The sequence below is a fragment of the Scomber scombrus genome, chromosome 10 (assembly GCF_963691925.1).
Source record: "Scomber scombrus chromosome 10, fScoSco1.1, whole genome shotgun sequence".
In the NCBI taxonomy this organism is placed as follows: Eukaryota; Metazoa; Chordata; class Actinopteri; order Scombriformes; family Scombridae; genus Scomber; species Scomber scombrus.
The window spans coordinates 9,679,378-9,705,060 of NC_084979.1; the positions used below are offsets into that span (position 1 = coordinate 9,679,378).

Consider the following 25,683-nt stretch of genomic DNA (forward strand, 5'->3'; position numbering starts at 1 on the left):
TAATCGAGGTTAAAAGTTCAATTAATCGTGATTTTGATTTTTGCCATAATCGCCCAGCCCTACTTCAGACCAAGCCGTTTGCAACATGTGCTCCATGGTACGCCCCACAAAGATTTTTTGTGCATTTGCTTATTATTTTAGCTATGTATTTTGTCAACACAATATAAAACTTATAAAAACTGAATATGTGTGGACAGCTTAATCTCCTGTCAAGACTAGCCAAGCACTTCTATTCTTCTACTGATGAGTCACTGTTTTTTCTGTTGCTAATCAATATCATGAATGCCATGAGCAGCAATGAAGGTGGGTTCATCTTTGTTTTTTAAATATGTGTAAACGTTGTATTGCTCCTTCCCTTACCAAATATGCATACTGTATTAGTAGTAGTTTGTTAATAGATGATAGCGTATGTAATATGTTATTGTCAAGACAATCTGTGCGGGGGCAGCAACATAAAAAAACATCCCTATGGGGACTTATTAATAATATAATCTTAGCTTGTGGGCAGTAAAACAAACTCCTGACACCTCAAAGGATTAGGAGAGAAAATATTGGACGGTGTGAAAAATCTATACATAACAAAGGGGTTATTCATCACAGCATTCATATAATACCTATATACTATATACTACATTCTTGAGAAAACATAAAAATCCTCATAGTCATTTCACCTGTGCGTTATGTTGTACAACATCATTGGAGGCTTGCATCAGCATAGGTATCAAAAAATATTATGCATATTTTGATGTGACTTTATTTTACTTGAATTGCCTATTCATTTATTTTGTTTATGTTGCTGGAAGTGATTAATTGGGGTCAGTTATTGTCTTTTGCCTACTTACCTCACCTAAAAGTTCCCCATTTTACTAGATAATAATGATTAATTTCACAATATGTGGATTTTAATACACTGTCTTGCTTGACGCACATTGCAACCTTGGTTTGAAAAGTGCTATCATTATTAAACATATATTTCTCCATTAATATGCTCTTTAGTATTTTGTCTTAACAAATGAAAGATTTTCATTCCAAAATATGTTCATTGTGAGATCAATGCCATGTTCTCTGTAATATGGGAAAAAGCATACAGGTTTATTTTTCAAGATTAATTGCCCCTGGTTTGTAAGTATAGCAGAGAATAATCACATTGAATATTAATGCACACAAGTATTAGATGATATTGTTCCATTTGACATAATGTAAGTATTCTAAAGAGTTGAGATCAGCTAAATGGAGATAATTTTCATGCAAATGAATACCAGAGAGAATGTCAAGACTATACCATCACATACTGTATTTATACAAAGTAAAATTGACAGGCAGCAATATTCACTAACTACCTAGTTTAGTAATCTAAAATAATTAGTGAGTGGGAAAGCTATTAAACACCTTCCTTCAATACAGGTTTCTATAATAAAGGTCCACAGTGCCTCAAGAAAGCTCAACAGTGGATTCTTCTTTGTATTTCACTTTCAGGGTGGGTATTGTGTCAGTGGGTATCACTCGGACTGAAAACAAGACTAGTAACATCTGAAAAATTCATGACAATGGAGATTAGTCATCATAGCATTCATAAAAAACACTGATAATGCTCACAAAATAAAAACAGGAGCAAACTGTAATCAAAGGAAAAGTTTCAATCAGGGCTACATTAAGACAGGCCAGGAGCCAGGATGAAATGACTGAGGGGGCTGTTTAAAATTTTGAGTGAGCCATTTTTTTCATTTAATAAAATGACATGCTTTAACCATGCAATAGCCTGAGAAAGGCTAAATAACGACATAAGGCTTCTGCTTCAAAATCGTAGCACTAGCAGAGCCTGAATATTTTTTTACATTTTTGAATCATTCTCTTTCAAAATCAGCAGGGGGAGGTGTGTAGAAACAACTGTTTGTGGCCTGCATCTCTCTCTCGCTCTCGCTCTCTCTCTCGGTACTATGGATAGCGTGAGGCACAAACACCCCCTATACACAACAAACAGCACTGTCCATTGTTCTGAAACAACAGCTAAGCGATAATCTTATATATATTTCAGCCAGTAATTTTGTTATTTTTGCTATTTCTATATAGATAAATGAAGCTTAAATAGAAGGAGAAAAAATACAACTGAGATGGCTATAAGCTCCCTTAAACCCCCTCATGGCACAGGGCCCGCATTGAGGCCAATCAATATGAAATACCGACACCTCTGAAAACTAAAAAGAGAGTCAAACTCTTGTCAAGAGCAAATATAATAACTGTGTGAACTTGTGCTGGGGCACTGTCCAAAGTTTTAGCCTGTTTTAGCCTTTTGCTGCTGATACATTCCACCACAACTATTGTAGCAGTAACTGAGTCATAATTGTTTTGGCACTGGACCTGTTGGCTACATAGGATACCATCTAGTCGTCTCTGCGTTTTAAGGATGGTTTACAGCTGAAATATCTACCAAGGTAGCCAATATCATAAGAATATATTTTCACACTACATTTTACTTGAGTGCAAAATTCAACAGATGCTTTTTAACTGCACATGAGGCAATCATTTTCTTTTATTCCTATTAAATTTGACCACTGTTTTTATGTCTGGGTTTATTAGAAACAAATAGTCAATGTACCAATAATACAGACCTTTGCTCTATCTAGTTTATAACTTGGTCATGATGCCTGTGAAAGGAGCTTCACTTTCACTTTGAACAAATTGTATTACCAGTGTTAGCTATTGTATCCAGACTGTATCCTGAACCCATTTTAATTGCTTCATGTCAATATGGTTTGAATGACTTTACCTGGTTCTGGAGTGCTTGTTGTTGATACAGGGACAGCCTGGCCTTGGTATGCTCATCTGTGGTGGGGCTGAGAGGCTTAGGGTCTGACATGGACCTTTGGGTGCTCTTGATGGGTCGGGGCACAGAGGGGTGTCGTTGGGGGGACTCAGCTGTGTAGGACTTCTGCTGAGGTGTGACATGGGCCTTATTCAGTCGCTCACTGGACAGAGAATTTTCCAGCAGGCGATGAGGGGACACTGGGGAGACAGGAGAATACAAGACTTGCGGGGATTTGGGGGCTGTCTGCTGCTGCCGGATGATGCTGGAGATGGACTCATTGTGGAGGTGGTTGTGTGGCTGGTAGTTGATATCGAGTGGGTCGGGGCGGCGTCGCTCAAACTTGGCTGCGTTTGCTGTGATATGCTGTTGCTGGCGCTGCTGGTTCTGAAGGTCAGCAGAACCGGATTGTTGTGTCCCAGTACTGATAGAGGAAGAATATGGACTGACTGTTGTTGGTACACTGAGCTGGGGAGCTACAACACCTTGTGACTGAGCTTCCGGGTCAGTCTGGCATGCTAGAGACTGTCCCTTTTGGGTCCGCTCAGGTCCTGAGATGTAGTGCACAATCTCTACTTTGTTGGGGTCTGGTACTGTCACATGGATTGCTGGGGAGATTCTTCCTAGGTGCTCCACTTCTGTCTGGCAGGACATTTCCCTGATGGTCTGGATGGCGATACTGGAAGATACCATCTTGGGGGTGTCGGTTTTGGTGTCAGTGGATGCCGTGGTTGTGGCAGCTGTGCTGCTGCCAGTGGCATTGGACTCAGAGTGCCGAGAGAAACGGGAACGTCTTCGGCGGACTGGCTGTCCTGTCTCAGCCTTGTCTTCGTCATCATCTGTCTGCACGGAGCAGTCAACGCTGCGACCACGCCTCCTGGTGCGATGACGCATCATGTACCTGGTGATGTCGAGAAGACGACCAGAGTAAGGAAAGACACAATGATGCTTTATTTTATGGCCAGCTCATTTTCATTTTTTGAACATAGCTTTTGGATGCCTGCTGATACCAAATAATACTAATACAAACCTCACTGTGTTATTGTTTTTTAATCACTGAGTAAATGCTAGGTAGCAAGGAGTGAATGAAAAATAAGATAACAATACAGATATACCGAGGGACCTTTTCTTAGTAAAACAGCTGGGTTAATTTAGATTAAAAAAGAGAAGCTTAGGGAAAACTAATCCATATATCAAGAACACTACAATGTAACTGGCAAACATATACCTGAAACATATCCTCAGTCAACAGGTTTTTGATGTTTGAACATCTACCATAACTGGATGTTTCATCTTTCTGTGTTGCAGAATGCTGTTTGCCTTTGAAACTCTCAGAAATGTTTCTGTGTGAAATTGTTTATAAATTATTCATAAAACTTGCATCTGCATCTCAGCTTATGTCTTGCTTTGTTATTACAGAACAGTGTGAATTAAAATGAGAAACTTTCAAGGTAATCATTGCCTAAAAAACACTGACACACACACACACACACACACACACACACACACACACACACACACACACACACACACACACACACACACACACACACACACACACACACAGTCTCACCTATATTTACACACACACACACACACACACACACACACACAGTCTCACCTATATATACACCAACTAAACACACAGATCTACTGAATGTATCTGTCCATTCACTTCCTCCGGCCACCAACACACACATCCCTACCTCTCCTCTCCATCTTCATCATCTGTCTGCACACAGCTGTCCACGATCCTGCGGGGGGAGCCGTAGAACACCACGCCATCTCCATCCAAGCTGTCCCTGCTCAGCCTGGTCATGGAGCTATGTTTCCTCATGTTGCTCCTGGTCTCCATGTGCTCCTCCTGGCTCCTCAGACACATCTCTGATGAAGAGTTGGGGAGGGAACGGGAGCCCATCTGAGAGTCCATGTAAGGGTGCAGAGGCTGTCCACTTGCATCCAGCTGAAGAAAAATTTGATGGTTGTAAGGTTTTATGGTGTGAATTGACCACTCCACCCATTATTGCTATTGACTCATTTGAGAATGAAATTGCTTTGCAACTGCAGCTCATATCACATATCAACCAGATTTTGGCACAAATCATAGAAGCCTTCAAATGAACTGGCCAAGAGTGGCTAGATACATAATAACAAGATATGTACGTAAACAAAATAACTAATTAATCTTATTAGTAAAAGCAAAGGGTAATGTTGCTCTGTTTAAATTTAGGTCATCAAGAGGGAGCTGACTTGTTTTTAGCCGTTATCTCTGGGTATTGCATTATATACAAACATAATGACATATAGCTTGAGAAGCCTGAGAAAATAATTAAGTTAGCAAATACTTTCTTAACGGATTTCTCAAGATCATTTTTAGAAATTGCATTCTTCTGTACACAGTAAACAATTATTTTACAGGCGCAAACACAAACTTTTCTTTGCCAGCCCAGTTAATTCATGAGTTGGTAGAGTATGTGTCAATGGCTTAATGAGCCATCTGATATGAGTTGCACAGTTGTTCTGTAACCTAAAATTCTCAGCCACTCTTGCCCAAGGGCTCAAGCCTATAACATCAATACCAGAGGACGTCACATGACTTGTAATCTATCTCCCAATATTTTTCACTCCCCATACCTGAATGCCCTGAACTGCAGCGGCTGTTTTCTGTCTCTTCTGCTCTTGAAGCTGCTGCTGGAGCTGTTGCTGCAAAGACTGGATCTGGTCTAACTGGGACTTCTGCTGGGCCAGCTGTTCCCTCTGGACAACAAGTTGTTTCTCGCGTTCATGTTGCTGCTGCTGAATAACCTAAAAGTAATGGTGGTGAGGGAACAGAAAGAAGCACACATGGGCAAAAACAGACAGAGAGGAGAACAAAACAGAAAAGTATGTAGAAGCATAGCACAAGACGGAAGAAAGGAAATGAGTTGAGGGGACAAGAGGAGATCAAACAAGAAAAATAAATGATGCAAAAAAGATGATGAGAAAAAAAGAGAGAAACCGAAGGGGATGGTAAAGACGGAAGAGGACAAGGTTGTTGACTTTTGGCACATCTGGTTGAATAAAAGATGATCAAATATCAAAAATGCAATACAAATCACAGGACTCCTGAAACTGAATGTGACATGGAGTCATCCGTGTGCTGATGGATTAGTTTTAAAAATGGTTCCAAGTTAGTTATAGCAAAAACCAAGGATGGAAGCGCAACATAAATTAAGCACAGCATGGACCAGTAATTGCAATTGCCAGTCATATAATGCTTATAAGAAAATATTTAATGCATTTTCTTTGTTGCATATATGACAGGCTGGTGCAAATAAGGTGTTAGGGCTTTTGCTTATACCATAGGTCATGAGATGCATATTAATCATTCCATCTCTAGTTCATTCTCATTAAGGAAGGCTTCCACACCTGTTTAACAGAGTTAACTTGAAAGATTTTCAACTGCTTGTTCTATCAAAAAAGAAGAAAGTTGTCATGTTAGCCCTTCTGTGAACTGTTAAAACATCCTCACAAGGCTATTAGGAGCTGAGAAAAGCAATATAGTCAAATGTGTAATTGCTATTGATTAGTAAATGTTCACAACATAATGCAATCCATTTTTCTTTTTCAGATAAATCGGACTAACAAATGGAACATGAAACCACTTTCCATCTTTCTTCTTGATATAAATCTGACCATCAAAGGGAACATGAAACCACTTTACACACATTTGGGCATCATCAGTCTCATATATATATACTCTAGGCATGTTCATGCACTCTTTATATAGAGGGAATGTCCAGTAAAATGAACAACATAGCATGCAAACTATAGAACTCTAACAATGACAGGATATTAACACAATCTTCTGGTTATATTTAATGGTCTCACTGGCCAAAAAAATATTCAATAAAACTGTCACATTTTGTAACATTGAGAAATCAATAAGAGACATGCATCGAATGACATGCATATATTGCATGTAAAGTTTTTGTATTATTTGGAATAATGTATCTTGCAGAGTAGGTCCAAATAGTGGTTGCACATCAAAGATGGGACATTGAAAGAACAAAAGTAACTTAAATAATATAAAAGGACAATAACTCAATAAGATTACACAAGTAACACCACCACATAACCAAAAAACACAAACCAATACCCAATTAAATAGCAACAACCACAAAACATAAGACAAGACACCAACTATAACACTCTCCATTCTGCCTCCTGTTTCTCCCTCTACCTGTTCCTTGATGTTCTGCAGCTCCTGCAACTCTCTATGCACCAGTATCTGCTCCTTCTCTCTGTGCAGCTTCAGCTCTATCCTTTCTCGTTCCAGCTCCTCCTGCAGGCGCAGTTGCCGGAGTTTCTCCAGCTCCACACGTTCCCTTTCCATCTGTAGGAGCTGCTTCTGCTGTCGATGCAACCTGTCTGCCTCAGTTTCACCCTCTTTGTGTATAGCACCTGGTGGTGGGAAGGGTGGAAGACCCCCTGGAATTGGTAAGCCACTGGCAGGGGCAGAAGGGCCTACTGGAGGTTGGGTGTAGCCGTGGGTGTGTGAAGGAGCTATGGGTGGGTATGCATGGGCTGCTGAAGGCTGTTGTTGTTGTTGATTATTCAGGTGAGCCTGGGACAAGTTTATTGGTTGCTGCTGGGGCTCCACTGGGATGACAACTGTTCCAGGTACTGAAGTGATCTCTGATGATGAGGTCACTGTGGCACCTTTACCAAGGTAAACGGGTTCATCCTGGACTGTAGAGCTGGTAGTTGTCATGGCAACAGATGATGGAGCAGTTGCCGGTGCTATAGTTGAAGCAGCAGCAGTAGTGGCTGCGGTTGATACTGTTTGAAGAAGACCTGGTGTTGGGTAACGGACTGGACCTTGTCCGGATAAGGGCATTCTGGGGTTCATCGGTAGTCTGGTAAGACTGGATAGGGGCACAGGTGTCATATTGGCAGAAGGGTATGGCCTGTAGACTCCCCTCAGTAATGGGCGAAGAACAGAAGCCGGCTGGGTTGTGATGGGAAGTGTAGAAGCAATGGGAGTCTGGATGGTGGAGTAGATCATCCCATCAGATGATCTAATGGCAGCGGGGTACATGGCTCTGAGACTGGCCTGCCGGGCATTGATAAGGTTGGTTAGTGCTTGACTGTGGGAGATTGGTTTCCCATCTAGTCCAAAGAGGAGGTTTTGTCTCATGCCAAGACCAGCTGCCAGTCTTGCGGTCCCCGGGCCAGTTCCTCTCCCAAAACTGGCAAACTGCATCAAGTCTGGGTTGCTTCCATACCGATCAATGGAATTGAGTGCTGCACACATCCGGCTGATCTCCCTGGCAGTTGTAGCACTGTACTGGGCCAAGTTAGCTTCATGGAAGCTAGCAATGTCACGAGCAGAGTAGCCATAGTCTGAACTGATATTAGACAAGGAATTATATCTCCTTATAGGCAGCGTTTGAGCTGTGATGTCTCCTCCATGTCGTAAATCTGTATAGGAGCCATACTGCATCCCTATATATCCTCCATAGCCCTGTTTCATAGCAGTTAGATCCATGGCAAGTTCTTCCGGGGCTTGGAGGTGTGGTTCTAGTTTTGATTGATAGGACTGTAGCCCTGCGTCAGCTAAGTTTGTATCAGACATCGAAGGCTGGAGTCTACCAGGGAAAGGCAATGTGTAGGCCTTACGTCCATCCATTGAATACTCTTCGTATCTTCCAGGTTGTCTTTCTTGGTCAGACTCATATGTGAGAGCTGGGGCAGAGGGAGGCCTTACGCCCTCTTTTTCAGAAACACCAACACAGCTTCCGCCAAATGGAAGTCGGTAAACAACATCACAGCAAGCTGGTTGGTTGTCAGGTTTAATTTGACCTCCTGCCAGATCCATAGCATCCTGTCCTTCTTCTACCTTCACTAGCTGAGTCACAGCCCTGGCCTGTTCTGGCCCTCCATCAATCTGCACTACCATACTATGTGGTGATTTACCTGAAATCACACCAGGAGGACTAGGCTTCCCTTTAAGCTCAACGGGACCAGTGCCATACATCTCATGGTTAATGACTGGTGATACAGCACTGACCACTGATGAGGCAGTACTAGTCTGGCTGACTAGCAAGTCTTTTTTCATTAAAGGTGAGATCTGGCCAGTAAGGTTGTACCTGGCCAAAGCAGATACCTGTTGCTGCTGGTGTTGCATGTGATGGTGCTGCTGCAACTGTTGTTCAAGAAGCTCTTGTTGCTTCTGCAACTTCTCTTGTTGTAGTTGTAGCTCTCTCTGTTGGACACTGAGGTCTTCCAGTTTGGCATCAATTTTTGGTATTGATGGGTCAGTTTGAGTTGATATTGGTGGTTTGTTTTGGGAATAACACACGGCCGAACCCATGCCCTGACCCAGATCTATTCTGTTTTGATGAGGATCACCATAGACAGTTGGCTGTTTGGGCTGAGTCATGAACATAGAAGCAGCCACAGTGACACTCACAGTGGTTGGTGTAGTGGTCTCCTGGGCATTCAGGTTCATAATCAGGGGCTGTACAATTGTTGAATGTCTGCTCCCCTCTGACCCACCATGGTATTTCCTGCTTTCAGTGGCCAAGGAGGTGAGATCCATTCCTTGATCAGTCATGATAAAAGGAGCTGGTTGGGTAGCTGTTCTGAGGTCCACAACACTGCCACCTTGGATCATATGGCCTTGCTCTACTCTAGAGGTACCTGGGACTGTAGATATGCGACACAGAGAGATGTTATCCATTGACATGGACCCTCTTGTGTAAGTGCTCACTGTGGTAACCATACTTGTTCCCACATTTACCTTCTCAACTCTTTGTGTTTGATAGAAGCTGCGTGTAGGAGACTGTTGGTAAGGTGGAGTGTCTGGAGGGCTGCCACATGGCGAGTACGTATCAAACGTTGATTGACGGCTAAATCGGGTAGGCGATGACAGAGGAGAAGTAGCAGTGTTGACTGTCACTGGCTTAGCTGGACTGGAAGGTGGGGAGTATGGAGCATCCTGGGAAGACTGCTGTCGGTAGAGTCGTGGGGAAACTGATCGATGTGATGTTTGGGTTCCCTGAGCTATCACTGGAGATGTAGGCCCAGATCCAGCTGAGTCCATTCGTAATGCTGAACTGAAAGTCTGTGTAGAGAACTCAGCTGTAGCCCTTCTGGAAGGTGAACGGGTGGGACTTTGTGGTGGTGGTGATGGAGAAAGGGGAGGACTGGTGCTCCTGTAATATGTAGTATACTTGGGAGAACGTGGCTCAATAATTCTCTCAGGAGAAGATGTTGAGCTGTCGCGCACTTGGACACCCCTAGTCTCCCCTACCCTTCTGGTGATCACCTCTCGTTGACTATAGGCCTGGGTAATCTCTGCAATCTTACTGCATACACTGGAGACTGTAGCTGAGGATGTAGCAGGACTTCCCGTGTGTCGGCCATACATAGCAGATTGGGTAGATGTCATAGTGTGGCTTGTACTTGTCTGAGAAATAGTTACTGCATCTCTAGCATAAACTCCATAAGCTGCAATAGTGGTGGCAGCCACTGCTGGAGTTATTCCATTCTTTCCTGCTTGGCTTTTGATCCTGTCTTTGTGTCCATCCTTTGCAGAGAAGTGCTGTGTCACTCGTACATCAGGGATCCGTCCTCCAGTCTCAGCAAAGGAGACCGGAGCTGAGATCTGCGTGGGGCTGGTTCCTGGAGTCAGGAGAGCATTGCTTTGCTCCAGTAACTTAGCAAAGGCTGAGCCTGTGTCAAGGAGCTGTTTGTCTGGGTAGGAGCTCTCAATCTCAATCTCTACTTGCTCATCAGTGGCCTGCTGCATCTTAGTAATATTCTGAGATGTCTGTCGAATCTCCTCATAAATATCTGTTTCTGTCTCTGCTGCCTCATTATCATATCCTGTTTGTTCTTGCTCATATTCATACTCTTCATCAAAACCTTGTCCGTTAACATCCTCCTCATAGTACTGCCCATGTCTTCCATGTTGCTGCTGTTGTTGCTGCTGTTTCTGTTGTTTTTGAAGCATCTCTGCTTTCCTCATCATCTCTTCATACACCTCCTCAGCACTCTTCAGTGGTTTGGAAGTTGAAGATGGTGCTGTGGTGGTTGTTGTGGTCGATGATTTCTCTACTGGTGAATAAAGAGACATAAAGGTAGGCAGGTTGTACTCACTGCCTGACTTGTAAAGTTTGGACTCGTATCCTTCAGCTTCTGAGTCAAGACTCTGAGGAGAATATTCAGAAGCAGAAGAACGATGGAGTTCTTCCATTTCTGCAGCTTGCCTCAGCTCCTCTGTCGGAGAAGCATCTTCAATTGGTGAGAGATTACTAGGTGGTGTCTTGGACCTCTCTCTGCGCCTCTGAGCCCTCAGCTCCTCCTTGTCCCTCTTGGTCTTTCGTGCTGTACTCCTTATTCTCTGTTGTTCCACCTCCCTCATCTTCTCCTGTTCTCTTAGAAGTTCCTCTTCCTCTCTCAGCTCATCCTCCTCTGAAGAGTCTTCAATGGTGGGAAGGAGAGGCCCATGGGAGCGGTGGCGCGCTTTCCTTTGCTGCTTGGCCTCTTCCAGCCTTTGCCTCCTGCTGGGGCTACTGTCACTGTCCTCCTCCATTGATGAAATGGAAGTAGGAGACTGACCTGAACCATATGAGGATGAAGTTGGTGGCAAAGTAGAGGAGTAGTCCCCCCGAGAATGTTCCTCAGGAGATCCTGTTAGGCTCTCCATCTCTAGCTCTGGTTCCCGATCAAGACTCAAGTCATTTTCACTGCTGAGTTCCATGTCTCGGCTGTAACTATTGGTGTTATTGAGTTCAATGGTTTTGAAGCGCCTAAGGCCTCCTTGTGATGCCATCACATCTTCCTCACCCTCCTCCACTGAGCCTTTGTAAACATCAGTGGAGCTCTTAGTTTCCTCCTCAAAACTGCTGGAGTGGTGCTGAAGGCGTCTCTTCTCTTTCCCTGAGTCAGAGATGATGTGCTTATGGTGGCTTTTCTTGGGTTTCTGGTAGCCATATCCTTCATCTTCCTCATCCTCCTCTTCCTCCATCTCTTCCTCTTCCTCATTTTCTTCATCTGCGCTCATCTCCATTATTTGTCTCCTCATGAACTCCTCATCGGTCATCTCTGCAGGCTCAGCCTCTTTTTCTTTCTTTTTTTTCTCCTTCTTTTCCTCCTTCCCTTCTTTCCTTTTGCCTTCCCAGTCTCCTCCATCCTCTTCTTCTTCCAGTATATCCTCTAGTTCCTCATCAGAGTCGTATGCATCTGGTGGGATTGACAGGGAGCGTGGGCGCTGCTTCCCTCTGTCATCCAAGTCTCTATCTCTGTGCTTCCTGCCCCTTCTGTCTGCCTTGTCTTCAGAGAGGCTCTTCTCCAGCAAAGGCCTCATGGAGCTTTCTAGCTTAGTGATTTCAGAAGGGCTTGGTGGAGAGCCTCGCCCACTGATCCCCCTCTCACTCAGCTTCATCTCCTCTTCTTGAATTAGACCTGTGATTTCACTGTGAGAGCTTGAGATGCCATCAGAGGAGTAGCCAGTGTCACTGAGGCTCTGAGGACTGCGTGACAAGTCATGGGTGCTGTTGTTTTTTGTATCCTAAAGAGAAAAGAAGAAATAAAAAATGTATTAGATTTGGGGAAACTAGGGTTTTTCATTTAAGTCTTAATTTATACCAAGTTTGAGAATGTGTTGATGCTGGATAAGCTAGCAGCAGCATATCATTTAAGCCAACGTACATTTACACTGTGATTTTTAGATATTGCCACAATTGAGAGGAGAGATTTTAGAGATAGAATTAATGGTTTCTGTCTAAATCTAATATTTATCTACTAACCTAAGTGTATATTTGGCAAGAGTTGACAATAGCAGTGCTTTTGTCTTGAACAAAATGGAACGTACATTTATTGATCAAAAAAGTTTTCACTTTTTAAAATAATGTCTGAACAGACATGCTTAAACTGCAATCTTCAGGTTTTTAAAAAATATAGACAATAGATGAAGACATATGTAAATATATTAGGTGATAGAAAGAGAAAGGGCAATGGCTCAAATGATCTCTTGAAGTCAACATCTAAAAATATTTTTGATACATGTAAACTACAGTGAATTTAGTCAGCGCTCATTCAAATGGCTTTTCATGAAATTGATGTCCATTTGATGATTTAATAGAGTTTTAATGGCATATGATAAATGTGAATGATAAATTGTTTTGGAACATTTGCTGCCAAGTAATTAAGTGCTATATATACATCATTTACTCAACATTAACTGTGAAAGCTTGAAGGTCCATAAAAACATTTCATGCAATATTGTCATGCAATTATGTTTTGGGAATTCCATGAGTAACAAGGTCTTATTTATCTTATTATTTAAATTATTTAATAAGATATATATATATTTAATCTGAATGATTAATGGGCACTGCGTATGTGGGCCAACATTGAATGCTTACAGTGTATTTCATATTGTAGTTGCTAGATTTCACAAAGTACAAGGAAAAAGTGACAACACTGAATTCACAGAGAACATGTAAGCTGGAGCAGGAGCTTGTTATTCAGTAACAAACACAGAACACTTAGATATCCGTAATGTACAAAAATGCAGAGATTTGCCCTTCCTATTTCCAAAACTGAATGAACCTAGTACATATCAGTTCCTCTAACAACTATTGCTGCTTTTTGAAAATCATTACAATGCTGTCACAATTCAAATATGTAACTAGTGTCTTTAATTCAGTATTATCAAATAATCTAAATTACATTATCATACAGTTAACATACAGTGGCCGATATTGTTAGGTTTGTTAACATATTTTTGAGCCATTGATGGAAGGAGATTAGTCAAACTATATTATTAGGAGTTTCAAAATTTCAATTTTTTGATGATGAGCTCAATGTAAGCTTGAGTTGTCATGACTCTAACATAATAACTAAATCTAAACTCATTCATCAATGGCTCTGTCTCAGACACCTTTTAATAACATGCCAAACCATAATCATCTCAAAGGAACTAACCTGGTAAATGAAAGGGGAGGATGGAGGAAAGAATACAAAATAGATAAAAAATTATGTAAATCTTTTCTAGAAAACCTCTTACTTCAGAGGAGACTTTACTTTGAGCTCTCAGCACTTTAAATTCCTTGCAGCTTTCCAAATGAGGAAGGTCTGTGCTGCCTTTGAAAAGGCCCGAAGCAGCATTACTTCAGCTAAGGGCCTTGGAGGTTTAGCATATTCATGCCATGCCAATCTTTATACATATTTCAACAGGAGCGATGGCTGCCGCTAAGTAAGAGAAGCACTATTTCACTCATTCTCCCTCTGTGTTACTCTCTCACTCTCTCTCCCTCCCAAAGGTAATCCGTGCATGCCTTGCTGCCACTTGCAGCCTCAGCATTCTGAGGAGGGAATCGATGATTTGCTTTCCAAATAGCCATGGATGTCCAACAGTAAGGGAGAGCGTAATTGGTTCAACCTACAGTTCTAAATAACAAGGTTTGCCAGTGTCATAGCATACCACAACCCTCTGTGACAGTATTTTGTGATGAAACATGCCATACAAGGTCATTTTTTCATTTGTTTCATTTCCACTTTGCAGTGTAAGAAAGGAGGATTTCACACTGGCTTCAAAACTTAATAGATGTATAGCTCACATGAAAAACTACTAATTTTCCTACAGAAACACATTTGGTACAGGAGGTGCAGCGAACAAATATTTTACGACTCTAAATGATCATATAACCAAGAAACTCTGCAGACAAAAATTAAATTATGGGAACTAATAACACATTTTTCAGTAAAAGTAAGGCAGAGTAAACGAGAGAACAAATACAATACATATGAAAATGATCTGATGTTTTTAAACCCGAAATGATCAAATACTACTGAAAAGTAAATAATAGCACTCAGTGCAGCTACAACCTCTCACCTGTCACTATAATTAGGAACGTTTTAAAGAACAATTTAAATAAAATTAATTAATTAAATTATTTGGCACACTGCAATGGTGCTTTCATCTTTAATTCTAACCATTTGGTTTGTACAAAACTTTTTAAAAGTATTTATTTAAGGGATCTGTGACCGAGATACAAAATGAGCATACTTTTGAAGTTGAGAAAGTTGCTGGAAAAGGTCTAAAATATTCATAAGAAAATAATGGGATGTTTGTATCCAAAATTACACTTACACAGAGAAATGTTTATTCCATATTTTACCAGGCGTACAGTTGCCCAACCTAAATACAGAACTAATCTCATATATGCTGTGTGCTAATACTGTATCATCACAAATATGTTATGTATAGGCCATATTCACAGTAGCCTCAAGATGTATTCATTTCCCTTTCACAAAATGAGACATTTAAAACTTTGAAGCAAATAAAATCTTATGTGACAGCAGCCAGCTGTTCAATGGCGGGGAAAAAACAAACAAACAAACAAACAAACAAACAAACAAACAAACAAACAAAAAAACAAACAAACAAACAAACATCCATTTCACAGTTCTCAGACAAGAATAATTTCACATAGCTGCATATTCTGTGTGATACTTTTTTCTAAATCCTAAGTCTGATTGTACTACAGAGAGAAATGGTCACATTTTTTTAAATGTACAAGTGGACTGTAATACTCAAGTGGGTTGAGTTTAGTTTTGTGTAATTTATTTTTTACTGATATCCAGTATGCTGAGACCTGACATTCAGCCAACTCTCCCACTTTGTTTCAAAATATCATCCTTCTCCTTCACTGAAAAACCCTAAAATCAGTGAATATGCAAATGTTGTTCATTTCAAGACGTTTAACTGCTGGGCACAAGATTTTTCCTACTTCACTGTAAAGTCCATTCTCAGTGTATATGCACTGGAGGCTTCAAGTTTCTACATAACATGACGCATACTGGACCAGGATTGACTTCAAATTAGTTTTGATGTCAGAAATCCTGCTGGTACGTCCATGTGTTAAACTGAAATTTCAGATCAATACAGAGAAACTTTCTTCCTTCAGCAGCTGAATGTTAAACAGACTTCTGGTATCAAACACTGTTTGTGCATCGTTTTGCACAGTGAAGGTCAAACATTCAACTGAAAGAACAAGAAGAAAAACACATTTTTGAACCAGTCCAGTATGCTAGTAGATACTCTATTATTAAGATCAGAATATTTATAGAAACCCCCAAGAAAATATTTAAGCCTTTCAGAAAACAATGTTTATAAATGTTTATCTATAAGGAATACCTTTGAGTTACAGGAGCTAGAGAGGCCAAGGCTGGCTAGGAGAGGGGGCGGGACCTCAGCTCTTTAAACTCTAGAGACATTAGGTCCTGTCTTTAACCAGCCATCTCTTAAGGCACAACATCTACAGTAGTCTGGTTTTCAGGTTTTACAGAGAGTTTAAATATCCTTGGACTTTTCAGACAATAAATAATGTTCACACAGATGTGCAGCCCAGCCCACAAAAGCTAGATCCACTCATTCAAATGAGTGTGTAAGAGTTAGTTGTATTTTATCCTACTGTGTGGTTTGCAGATATGTTATCTAGATAACAGCACTGTTTTGGTTTTTTTTACAGTCATGGTCCCCGGACGATGAAGCCTCTGAGACTTTGGTACAGTAACTGCCAACATGACGTTGACATTTGTTGTTCTCTGAAATATCTTGAGAACTGTTAAATTGATTGTCACAAATCAAGATGAAGAATTCTGAAGATTTTGGTGCACCTTTGAATTTTCCTTCAGTGCCCCCAAGAGATAAACGTTTTCACTTATCCAGTGAAATATACATACCTAATATACCTAATTGATGGATTGCCATAAAACAAGGGTGCAGATATTCATGGTTCCCAGAGGAGGATTCTTAATGACTTTGTGATGCCCTGACTTTTTCTCTAGTGCACATTGTGGACATTTTTGGTTTGTATTTTAAATATCACAACAACCATTGGATGGATTGTTATGGAATTTGGTACCAATGCTCACATTCCCCGGGGATTAATTGTTATAATTTGGTTCACCTGACCTTTCATCCAGTGCTACAGTACCATCAGTTGTAATGTTTGCAAATGATTTGGTTTATGACCAAATACCTGCACAACTAATGAAATTCCCACAAGCTTCAGCTGTACTTTGTTTTCATTGCTAATTAGCTAATTTAGGCATGCCAAACAAAGAGAGTGAGGATGGTAAACATTATACCTGCTAAACATTAACATGCTGGCATTGTAAGTGTGTGCATGTTAACATGTTGGTATGATCATTTAGCTTAAAGTGCATAGGCACAGTCTCATTGAGCTGCAAGCATGACTGTAGGTGTTAGGTCTTTGAATTTCCACCTTCTTGAAGACAACACTGAACAAGAGCAAGTCAGCATGACTTTCCATTAACTTCATCAGGCATTATGAAATCATTTTATGAACATGAAGCAAGGCCACAGAGAAACGGCCATGCATACTCATCTGACAGTTTAACATGAATATAATAAAAACATGTATGTTAAATATGTCACACAACAATAGTCATTTTGGTTCATAGGCCTGTATGTTACACTATGAATAGATTTCCAATGTAAATAACAATGTAGTGCACTGAAAATTAGCTTCATTTATTTTTTATTCACATCTTAATTAGTCCATCATTTATTTGTTTTGGGTTTTTTTAAAGTGCTACTAAAAACTTGTAGTATTAACTACAGCTATTTTTCATAGTTTAACATACAGAGTAGTACACTGGAAAACAACAGTGATCCCAAAAAATCTGACTTACGTCATAATGCCTGGACTTCTTCATTTCCTTGATCGGTGTGATCTGCTCTCCCTTCTTCTGGGAGGATTTTGTATCTTTGGCAGTTTGGTTCTCAGGCTCAGTCTTGGGTTTCTCTTCTGTGGGTTTCTGCTGTTTCTGGGTCTCTGTGGTCGGTACTGGTGCCGTAGCTGGTGTTGTGGTCTTAATGTCGGTTGGCTGTTTGGTAGCGGTCGGTGCAAATGGGCTGCTACCGCCAATTCCCGCCTGCGGTTTCTGTGTTTGGGGCTGGCCTGGCTTGGGCCCCTGCTGACTGGTGGGTTTGTGAAGAGGGCTTTGCTGACTGGCTGGCGCCTGGTGACGGGGTGAACCCATTGGCTGGTGCTTGGGAGATGGGTGAGGAACAGGAAGTGGAGGTTCGTCGAGACCACCTCCGGACATCAGCCGCTGGGTTTGGCAGTTGAGACATAACCACTCTTTTTTCTGAAACAGAGAGAGCACAAAGACCAAGAACTGTTATGACAAACCGCCTGTTTCCCACTTTATGTTTTGTCATTAAATCGTTGCTATAATATGGTCGATAAAACATACTGGTAGACACACTCACTGATTTTATTATCGCTCAAGTGCCCCCAAATTCCCAAATCTTCCTTGCAGTTCATTGATTATAGTTTTGAAAAGGTTTTTTTAAAACATCAACACTAAGCTGGGAGGAACAATTCAGATTGAGGCACTATAATCAGGGAGTGTATCTTTCATAAAAATACAATTTAAAGAGCTAATAAAGTGAGGTTTTGAGTTACATGTTAATGGTTTGAATACCAGCACCAATTCTAAAAGGTCAATAAGTCGCACCCAGTAGCACACAGTAAAGACTGCATCACTGGGTGGCTTCCAAGTATATGTGTGTGTGTGTGTGTGTGTGTGTGTGTGTGTGTGTGTGTGTGTGTGTTAGTGTCATTCAACCCTTCTTCCCTCTGCAACTAGTCCTCTAGCAGTCACACTTAAATGATATGTTCTCAGTCAATTTCTCCTGTTAAATAAGATTGACGTTTTTAACACACTGATTAATATTCTAAACATTAAATGTGTCCTTTCCACTTAAAACGCGGTCTGCAAAGAAATCTGCTCAAACGCACTCTTATAATGTATAAAGTCTGCAAAACTTCTTTCAAGACAGAGCCGTCACAGCTGTAGCAAGCTAAGCTGAGCTGACGTACGATGTTTCTAAAAGGCCAAGTCACACTGACAGCTACACCCAATTTTCATCACATCAGCTCCACTCACAGCACTCCACACACACTGTGAGGCTGACAAAAAGATTAGACTGCCACGGGCGCACGCACACACACACATATGCACACACTGTCCATAATCTGTCTTCAAATCCAATTACACTCTTTTTGTGACAAGATTTTTTTTTGCGATACAGAAAGCAGACAAACAACAGAAGTCCTGGAAATGCCTCCTGGTTCTTTCTAGAATAAACATTTAATATTTTTTGCATAACAAAACAGAAGTAGAGGAAGAACGGAGCACTTAACATTAACATCAAAAGCCTCTGAACTGAACAACTGAACACAAGAGGCCCATCTACAGACACTAAAATTTCACCAACAGAAAATCCAAACAAGAAAATGTCACAGTCCCACCCACACTGTTCCGAGTGACAGGTGATATCTGGGAAGAGCGGGACAGAAATGCCACAGGAGTGCTACAAAATGTATGTTTCAAGAGTGAGATTTATCTTTTGTTTTGTTTTCTGTCTCTCCTCTCCTCTCCAGTATCTTCTCACCAACCCTTCATACACCTGTTTATTTTCTCTGTATCCTGGACATTAACTAGTGCTGTTTTGGGCTGAAGAGCAGCTGTATTACTCACATAATGAAGAATTGACTGATGCAGCCTTCCCTCCCCAACACTTATCTCCCATCTCTGTTCTCTTCCACCCACTCATCCAATCCTCTCTCTTTCTCTCTCAACACAAAACTCACAAAATCTCCTTCTAAGTCGCCTCCCCTCCTCTCTCTGTGTCTCCCTGTGGCATACAAAAAAATTCAGATCTCACTGTCAGGGATTACTGTTTACCATCCTTATAACTCAGTATTGAGGCATGGTTTTAAGACTTTCCAGACTTTTAGTGATTGGTAGTTGTTCTCTCATTACCTTTTTTTTTAATTGCCAACAGAGTTTAATGGACAGTGTGTTTGTGTTGTGTAGTTGGTCAACACTCAACTGTTCTCTTTAAGGCAGACCGGCCACAAATGTCAGATACAGGACAGACAATGTTGCTTAACAGGCACTCCAAAAAGAAGTTGAATTGAGTCAGTTAATCAATGTGGCTGCAACCCGACTATCTCTTAAATATCATGAAGTCATTGAAAATTGAAAGTCTCTTCCAAACCAAATTTTCCCTTTCTATCTCTGGTTTAAAATGATTTTCAAAAATGCAGCTTGTAATGTATTTTACCTAAAATATGAAGTAACTCTTTATCATTCAGAGCAGAAGCTGCCATTCGATAGGGAAAATCATTGAATGCACAAAGAGAATAGAAAATATTCAAGTGAGGATGGGAGATGCAAGTACACAAGTGGTAATGTGCTTTTTCCCCCAAATATTTTGACAGTGATAGAACCAGATATTGAATGCTAAAAGATTCCCACCAGAGGGAGGTTTAATGCTTTAACTACAACACTCAAGGCTGGTTTCTGCTTCTAGCATTAAAGTAACAAATTCACACAAATTCCTTTGAAGGTGTTCCTCCCAATAAAATTATTATAACATCAAAAATAAAGAAAAAAATATATGTTCAGATATGGAACAAATATCTTGTTAAAGTTTAAAAATGTGAGCCATCTGAGCAGCATACCAGACTTCTTCATCTTCAGCTTGGCCTTGTGAGCACAAGGGTCAAATTGTGCCGACTCAGACAGTGATGTATGTGAGAATGTTAGATTTTTCTGTGTGTGTGACATTTGGGTGAATTAACCCTTGAACCTCATTTAGAGTGAAATTAAAAAGTAACGTGTATTTTTTTGATTCACATCGATTCGGGCTGCAAACTCACACATTATTGATTCATCTGTTGACACTTTTTAAGACTAATGTTTATCATTTAGGATATAAAATGTCAAAAATACATGACACAATTTTACCAAACTAAAGCTGTATAAATTGCTTGTTGAGACACTGGAATCAGTAAATATTTGGCATGTTTCCTTACACAATTTATAATATACACTACATCACCCACTTCCACACTTCATCAACATATCTTCTCATTCTTTTCTTCTAATGAACACATTAATTAAGATTGAATGATACTGAAAGAAATGTATATCTGGTCAATTATACTGTAATAATCCTGAATATTCTGAATATAGCTCAACGTTTCAGCAAACACTCAAGTATACATATAGTATAAATGTTCCTTAGGCTGAGGGTCATGTTTTAAATGAGGACAAAAAGACCCACCGGTACTCAATGTTCTGACCCCTCTGTCTGTATGTGTGTGTATGTGTGTGTGTGTGATAATATCACTCAACCACTTAGCCCACACAGCACAATGAGGCCTCCATTCATCACACATCACACATTTAAGTAAAATAAGTCAAAGACATTCATTTGACTATAATGCAATGCTTTGTGTGTGTGTGTGTGTGTGTGTGTGTGTAGGTGTGTGTATTCCCTGAAGCAGCACACTGTACAGTAGCTTCTGAGACTGTTGAATCATTCTTCGACTCTGAAGTGAACTCATTCCCCTCTTTTCCCTGAGCGAGTACATACAGTTCTGCAGATCACATCACGTGTGTGTGTGTGTGTGTGTGTGTGTGTGTGTGTGTGTGTGTGTGTGCACGCATATGGTCCTGCAGAGAAACCCACCACTGCACCACTTAACCTACATTGCACAAACAATCTGGCCCTCTCTGTTCCTGTCAATAACATTCACTAAAATGCTCTATCAGTGCTAATTCTCTTTGAGGAGCACTGCAGGTTTTATTTTCATCTGCTGGTATCACTCTGAAGGACATTATGCATTTAGACTCTCTCTCTAAGTGTGTGTCCTTTCAAAAATCTTTTAAGCATTGTGAGACTACATTTTTTACTCTACCTTCCAGCTCTGTTTTTGTTTTTGTCTCCTATAACATTTACTTTCCTCTTGGGTTTTTTATTGTTCTTTTTCCATGCAGTTGTTTTTTCCCTCTCTGTTATGCTCTTAACTCTTTTTGCATTTCATAATAGGAAAAACAATAAACAGTATCTGCCTTTTATTTATACATTTTTATCGCATGCATGCTGTATCTGTTCCACCACTGGATTGGGTTAATGACAAAACTGTGGCAATAAGTCACCGCTGTGTCCCATTTTACCCCCCTCAGCCTTACAGTTACTCATCACTGACGGTGACATATTCGTCACATACTGGCCCTCAGGGACATTGCATCATCTGAATGAAAATGTTTTTTGTCTTCTTTTTCCTCACTCTCTTTTTTTTCCTCATAATATCCAGCCAAATAAGTTATTGTCTAGTGTTCTCCCATGTAAACATCATCTGATGGTTTCAGAAACTAAGTCAATTTGTCAAGTCACAGCCTTGTCTTCCAATACTGGCAATGAGGTTGAGAACAAAACAGAATACAATTCAGTAATAATAATCCAGCAATATTCTCATTCATTTGAAGTCGTGTTACTATCCACCTGATAAATGTGAGTCCAAAATTCACTCTCTTTTAGCTCTATTTTAGTCTCTATCAACCCCTAAGGGAAATATCTGGTTCTTTAGCTGCCAAACGCTCAGCTGTCTGCTGCAACCCAAAACTACGAGAGCGGCACAATGAGCTGAAACTCACTATAAAGCTTCATGAAGCTGAGAGGAACTGCAGAGTCGGGTGATAATTCTCTGTAGATTCATCGCTACAGGTGACACCTCTGACATTACACACTGTCATTTGATACATTGTCATTATAAAAAATATTTATTATAGCCACTTTAAATAATATGTCTATGTTACATATTTTACTTAAGTGATACGTTTAATGCTTATTTAATGCTACTTTTTATAGCGTATTTAGATTGCAGTATTTCTATTTTACTTGAGGATGATGCAGTGCTATGGCCGCCGGTCTAATGTAATATCAAATTGTCTCCTTTTAGAGATGCTTCTCATTTTAGCATTTTAGCATCATTATTCATCAGCTTTGGCGTGTTTGTTTCCTATTTTTAGTATGTGCCCAATTAGCTATCTGCTAGAGTTTTAACTATACTAATCTGATTCATTGTCTGATGCATGATGGTGTAGCACAGTTTATGGCATTTAACATCAATTTTATTAATTCACATGTGATTTTGCACATATTTGCCACACTGTGATATATTCATATTAATATATTGTTTTAAGTAAGTCGTATTGCCAACCTTAGTCATGAATTTATACCTCACTCCCTCCATTGAAAATAGTGAGCAGAATACTTCTGTGACAGTAAAGCTTCTCTGCTTCTCTCAGTTTCACTTCACTTCAAGTCTGAGTCACTTTCATCCTTTTTTCTCTGTTTTCCTTTTCACACATTTGCACCTGCAGTTTCTCTCTTTCCTCCCTACATGATCACTGAACCTCTATCTTCTCCTTCTACTCAGCTCTCCCCCTCCCCGTCTTCTCTCTCACTGTCACCCTCCGTCTCCTTTTCTCTCCTTCCAACAGAGAAAGGGCTATTTTTACCCAGAATGCCATTGTTCTGCTCGAACGCACACTTCCCTAACCCTGACTGCTGCTTCAGGCTGCACTCTCTTCCATCGTACACTCATACTTACACACACAGGCACACGCACACACATAGACACACGGTTCACATCAATGCAAAATGGAGGAAGGCTGTGTAGCTGAAGGCTAACCAGAAGGAGAGTGAGATGACAAGCAGAAGAAAGGCTGAGGAGGAGGGAGGGAGAGGGGAGAAGCCCACTGGGCGGAGGAGAAGTGAGTGATGCCACACATGTACATGACTGCGTGCACACATACAGTAATCCAGCTCTGCCTCTAGTAATGTGGCTCCCTGCTGAGTCGGTTGTGGGGGCAGATTCAGATAAAGAAGAGGAATCAGGAGAAGAGGTTGAAGGTGAAGTGAACAGCAGAGAGGAGCAGATGATGGCAGAGGTTCATAAAGACAGATCACTGTTGAGTGGATTTAGGTCACTAAAGCACTTTGTTTGAGGTTTGGGAAAATGGTTTTAGTTCAATAAAGAAAGAAAAAACATGTCTGATCTTGTGTTGCTGTTATGATATGTGTCTTTGTGGTATGTTTGTTTAAAAAGTGATGTTAATACCAATATAATCTGCATGACATTCTTCCAATACATATTTGCTGTTGGAAATTAGTAGTATATAAATATAATCTATGTGATAGACTGACATTAATGACTGATGAACCTGTCCCATTTAAAGAAATGAAGTGACAATAATTTGAACAATTTCAGGATTCAGGACCAAATAAATAAACTCTCCTCACATACTTGCAGTGGTATTAGCACATATTTTTTGGTTTTATTCGCTGAAGTTTTGAGATATGAGAGTTGCTGAGACTTTTGCTGCCACTCCAGTCGATGGAGAGTTGCTTTGTTTGTAGTGCTCACAGTGTTCCCATGAAAAGTTAATATCTCAAGACTAATGTGGTAATGATTTATTGATGCAAAGCAGCGCCTTGCAAACTCTGTAATGTTACTTTAGGCCAAAAATCCACAAATCACCACTATAGAGGAGTATAGTAGAAAAGAGTGCAGTCCGTCACCAAATAACACAAAGACTGAAGACAGAATCATCATTGTCACCTTGACAACCTCACTGTAAATCAACTTTATATGAAACATCCCTGCAGCAATACCTCTCAACCCCAGGTCAAACACTCTGATGAGCCAATCAGGGTGCGGACAGGTTATGACTGATGGCTGACTGAACCTGTCAGTCCGCTCAAAACGGAGCTGCAGTGCAGTGACTGCTGAGCTGTGCACTTCCTCTGAAAATATAGCAGACATAATGACACTGTGCTTGTCTCCACTGCAGCAATACAGCTTCCTATACATCAACATCACATCCTTCCTTACAGAACATATTTATTAGGCTTTATAAGGCATCATTTTGTTGATACTGTATTTTTGACATCATTTCTGTTTTCTCAACAACTACATTTTGAGATGTTAATCATTTAAAATACTGAAGTTAGATGGCACTAAACATTATGATATGATCTTTTATATTCTATAGAGTAATACATTTTTTCTTCATGAAGACAAATCATTTTGCCTAACTTTATCACATTCTGTAAATATGATGTCACATTATGTATGTAATGGAATGTGAGGCTGATTCATGTTATTAATTTGTTGCAAAGTATGTTAGGGTTATGTTTAGGGGTTAAGGTTAATTATGTGGTGTGATTGTGATTCGACTCCTCATAGACTCATTAATTTCCTTTATGACAGCCAAAGTCCTTCATAGAAAAAATCAGGCTATCTTTAACAATTTTACATAATTTTGTATATTAGTAATTGTGCCATAAAAATGACATTAAAACAATGCAAGTATATTTATAAAGCACATTTCAGCATTCAAGGCAATTGAAAGTGCTTCACACAAAATATTAAAAGCATTGAGACAAAAATGAATATTGAGTATTTTCTTATATAATTTGTTAATAACATCCTGTACGGTAGTTGTTGTCTATGCTGCTGATTTCCTGACTTGCTAATTATCTTACACTAACAGTCTTGAACTCAAATGACAGCACGGGGAAGGTTTCACTGCTCGATGCGCAGGTTGCATCAGTTCTGTCATCATACACGAGGAGAATCACATCTGTACAGCAACAAAGAGCACATTTCACAGGAGCCCTCCCACATAAACTCTTTTTTCCTCCTGCTATTTCCAGTCTTACTTACTCTTGTTCTCTGTCTCCATCTTAATTCTTGCCTCTTGAGCCCTGTCACCATTTTGCAGTTTTGTTTCGTCTCTCTACTTTTATCCTTTGAGATACATTTTGAATGTTTAGCAACTTTCTCTTTTTGCGCTCTCTCCAACTAATCCTGTCTGCTGTCCATCATGAATGTGTTGTGTGGTGGAAATACTGCGCACAAAAGAGAGAAAAGAAGAAAGAGTGAGAAATAGCAGAAAGTAAGAGACACCAGAAATCTGACATTATT

At 40.3% G+C, this 25,683-nt stretch overlaps 1 protein-coding gene across 1 annotated transcript in view; it reads right to left on the reverse strand.

Annotated features, from left to right (window-relative positions):
- The window catches only part of bsna (bassoon presynaptic cytomatrix protein a), a 105,222-nt gene that overhangs the window by 12,304 nt on the left and 67,235 nt on the right, over positions 1–25,683 (reverse strand). The window contains exons 3-7 of the mRNA XM_062427534.1: positions 17,519–17,977; positions 7,026–12,362; positions 5,438–5,608; positions 4,510–4,766; positions 2,768–3,704 (exon numbers count right to left, since the gene is read on the reverse strand). Of these exons, the coding sequence (XP_062283518.1) occupies positions 2,768–3,704; positions 4,510–4,766; positions 5,438–5,608; positions 7,026–12,362; positions 17,519–17,977 (7,161 nt within the window). The remainder of the gene's footprint in view (positions 1–2,767; positions 3,705–4,509; positions 4,767–5,437; positions 5,609–7,025; positions 12,363–17,518; positions 17,978–25,683) is intronic.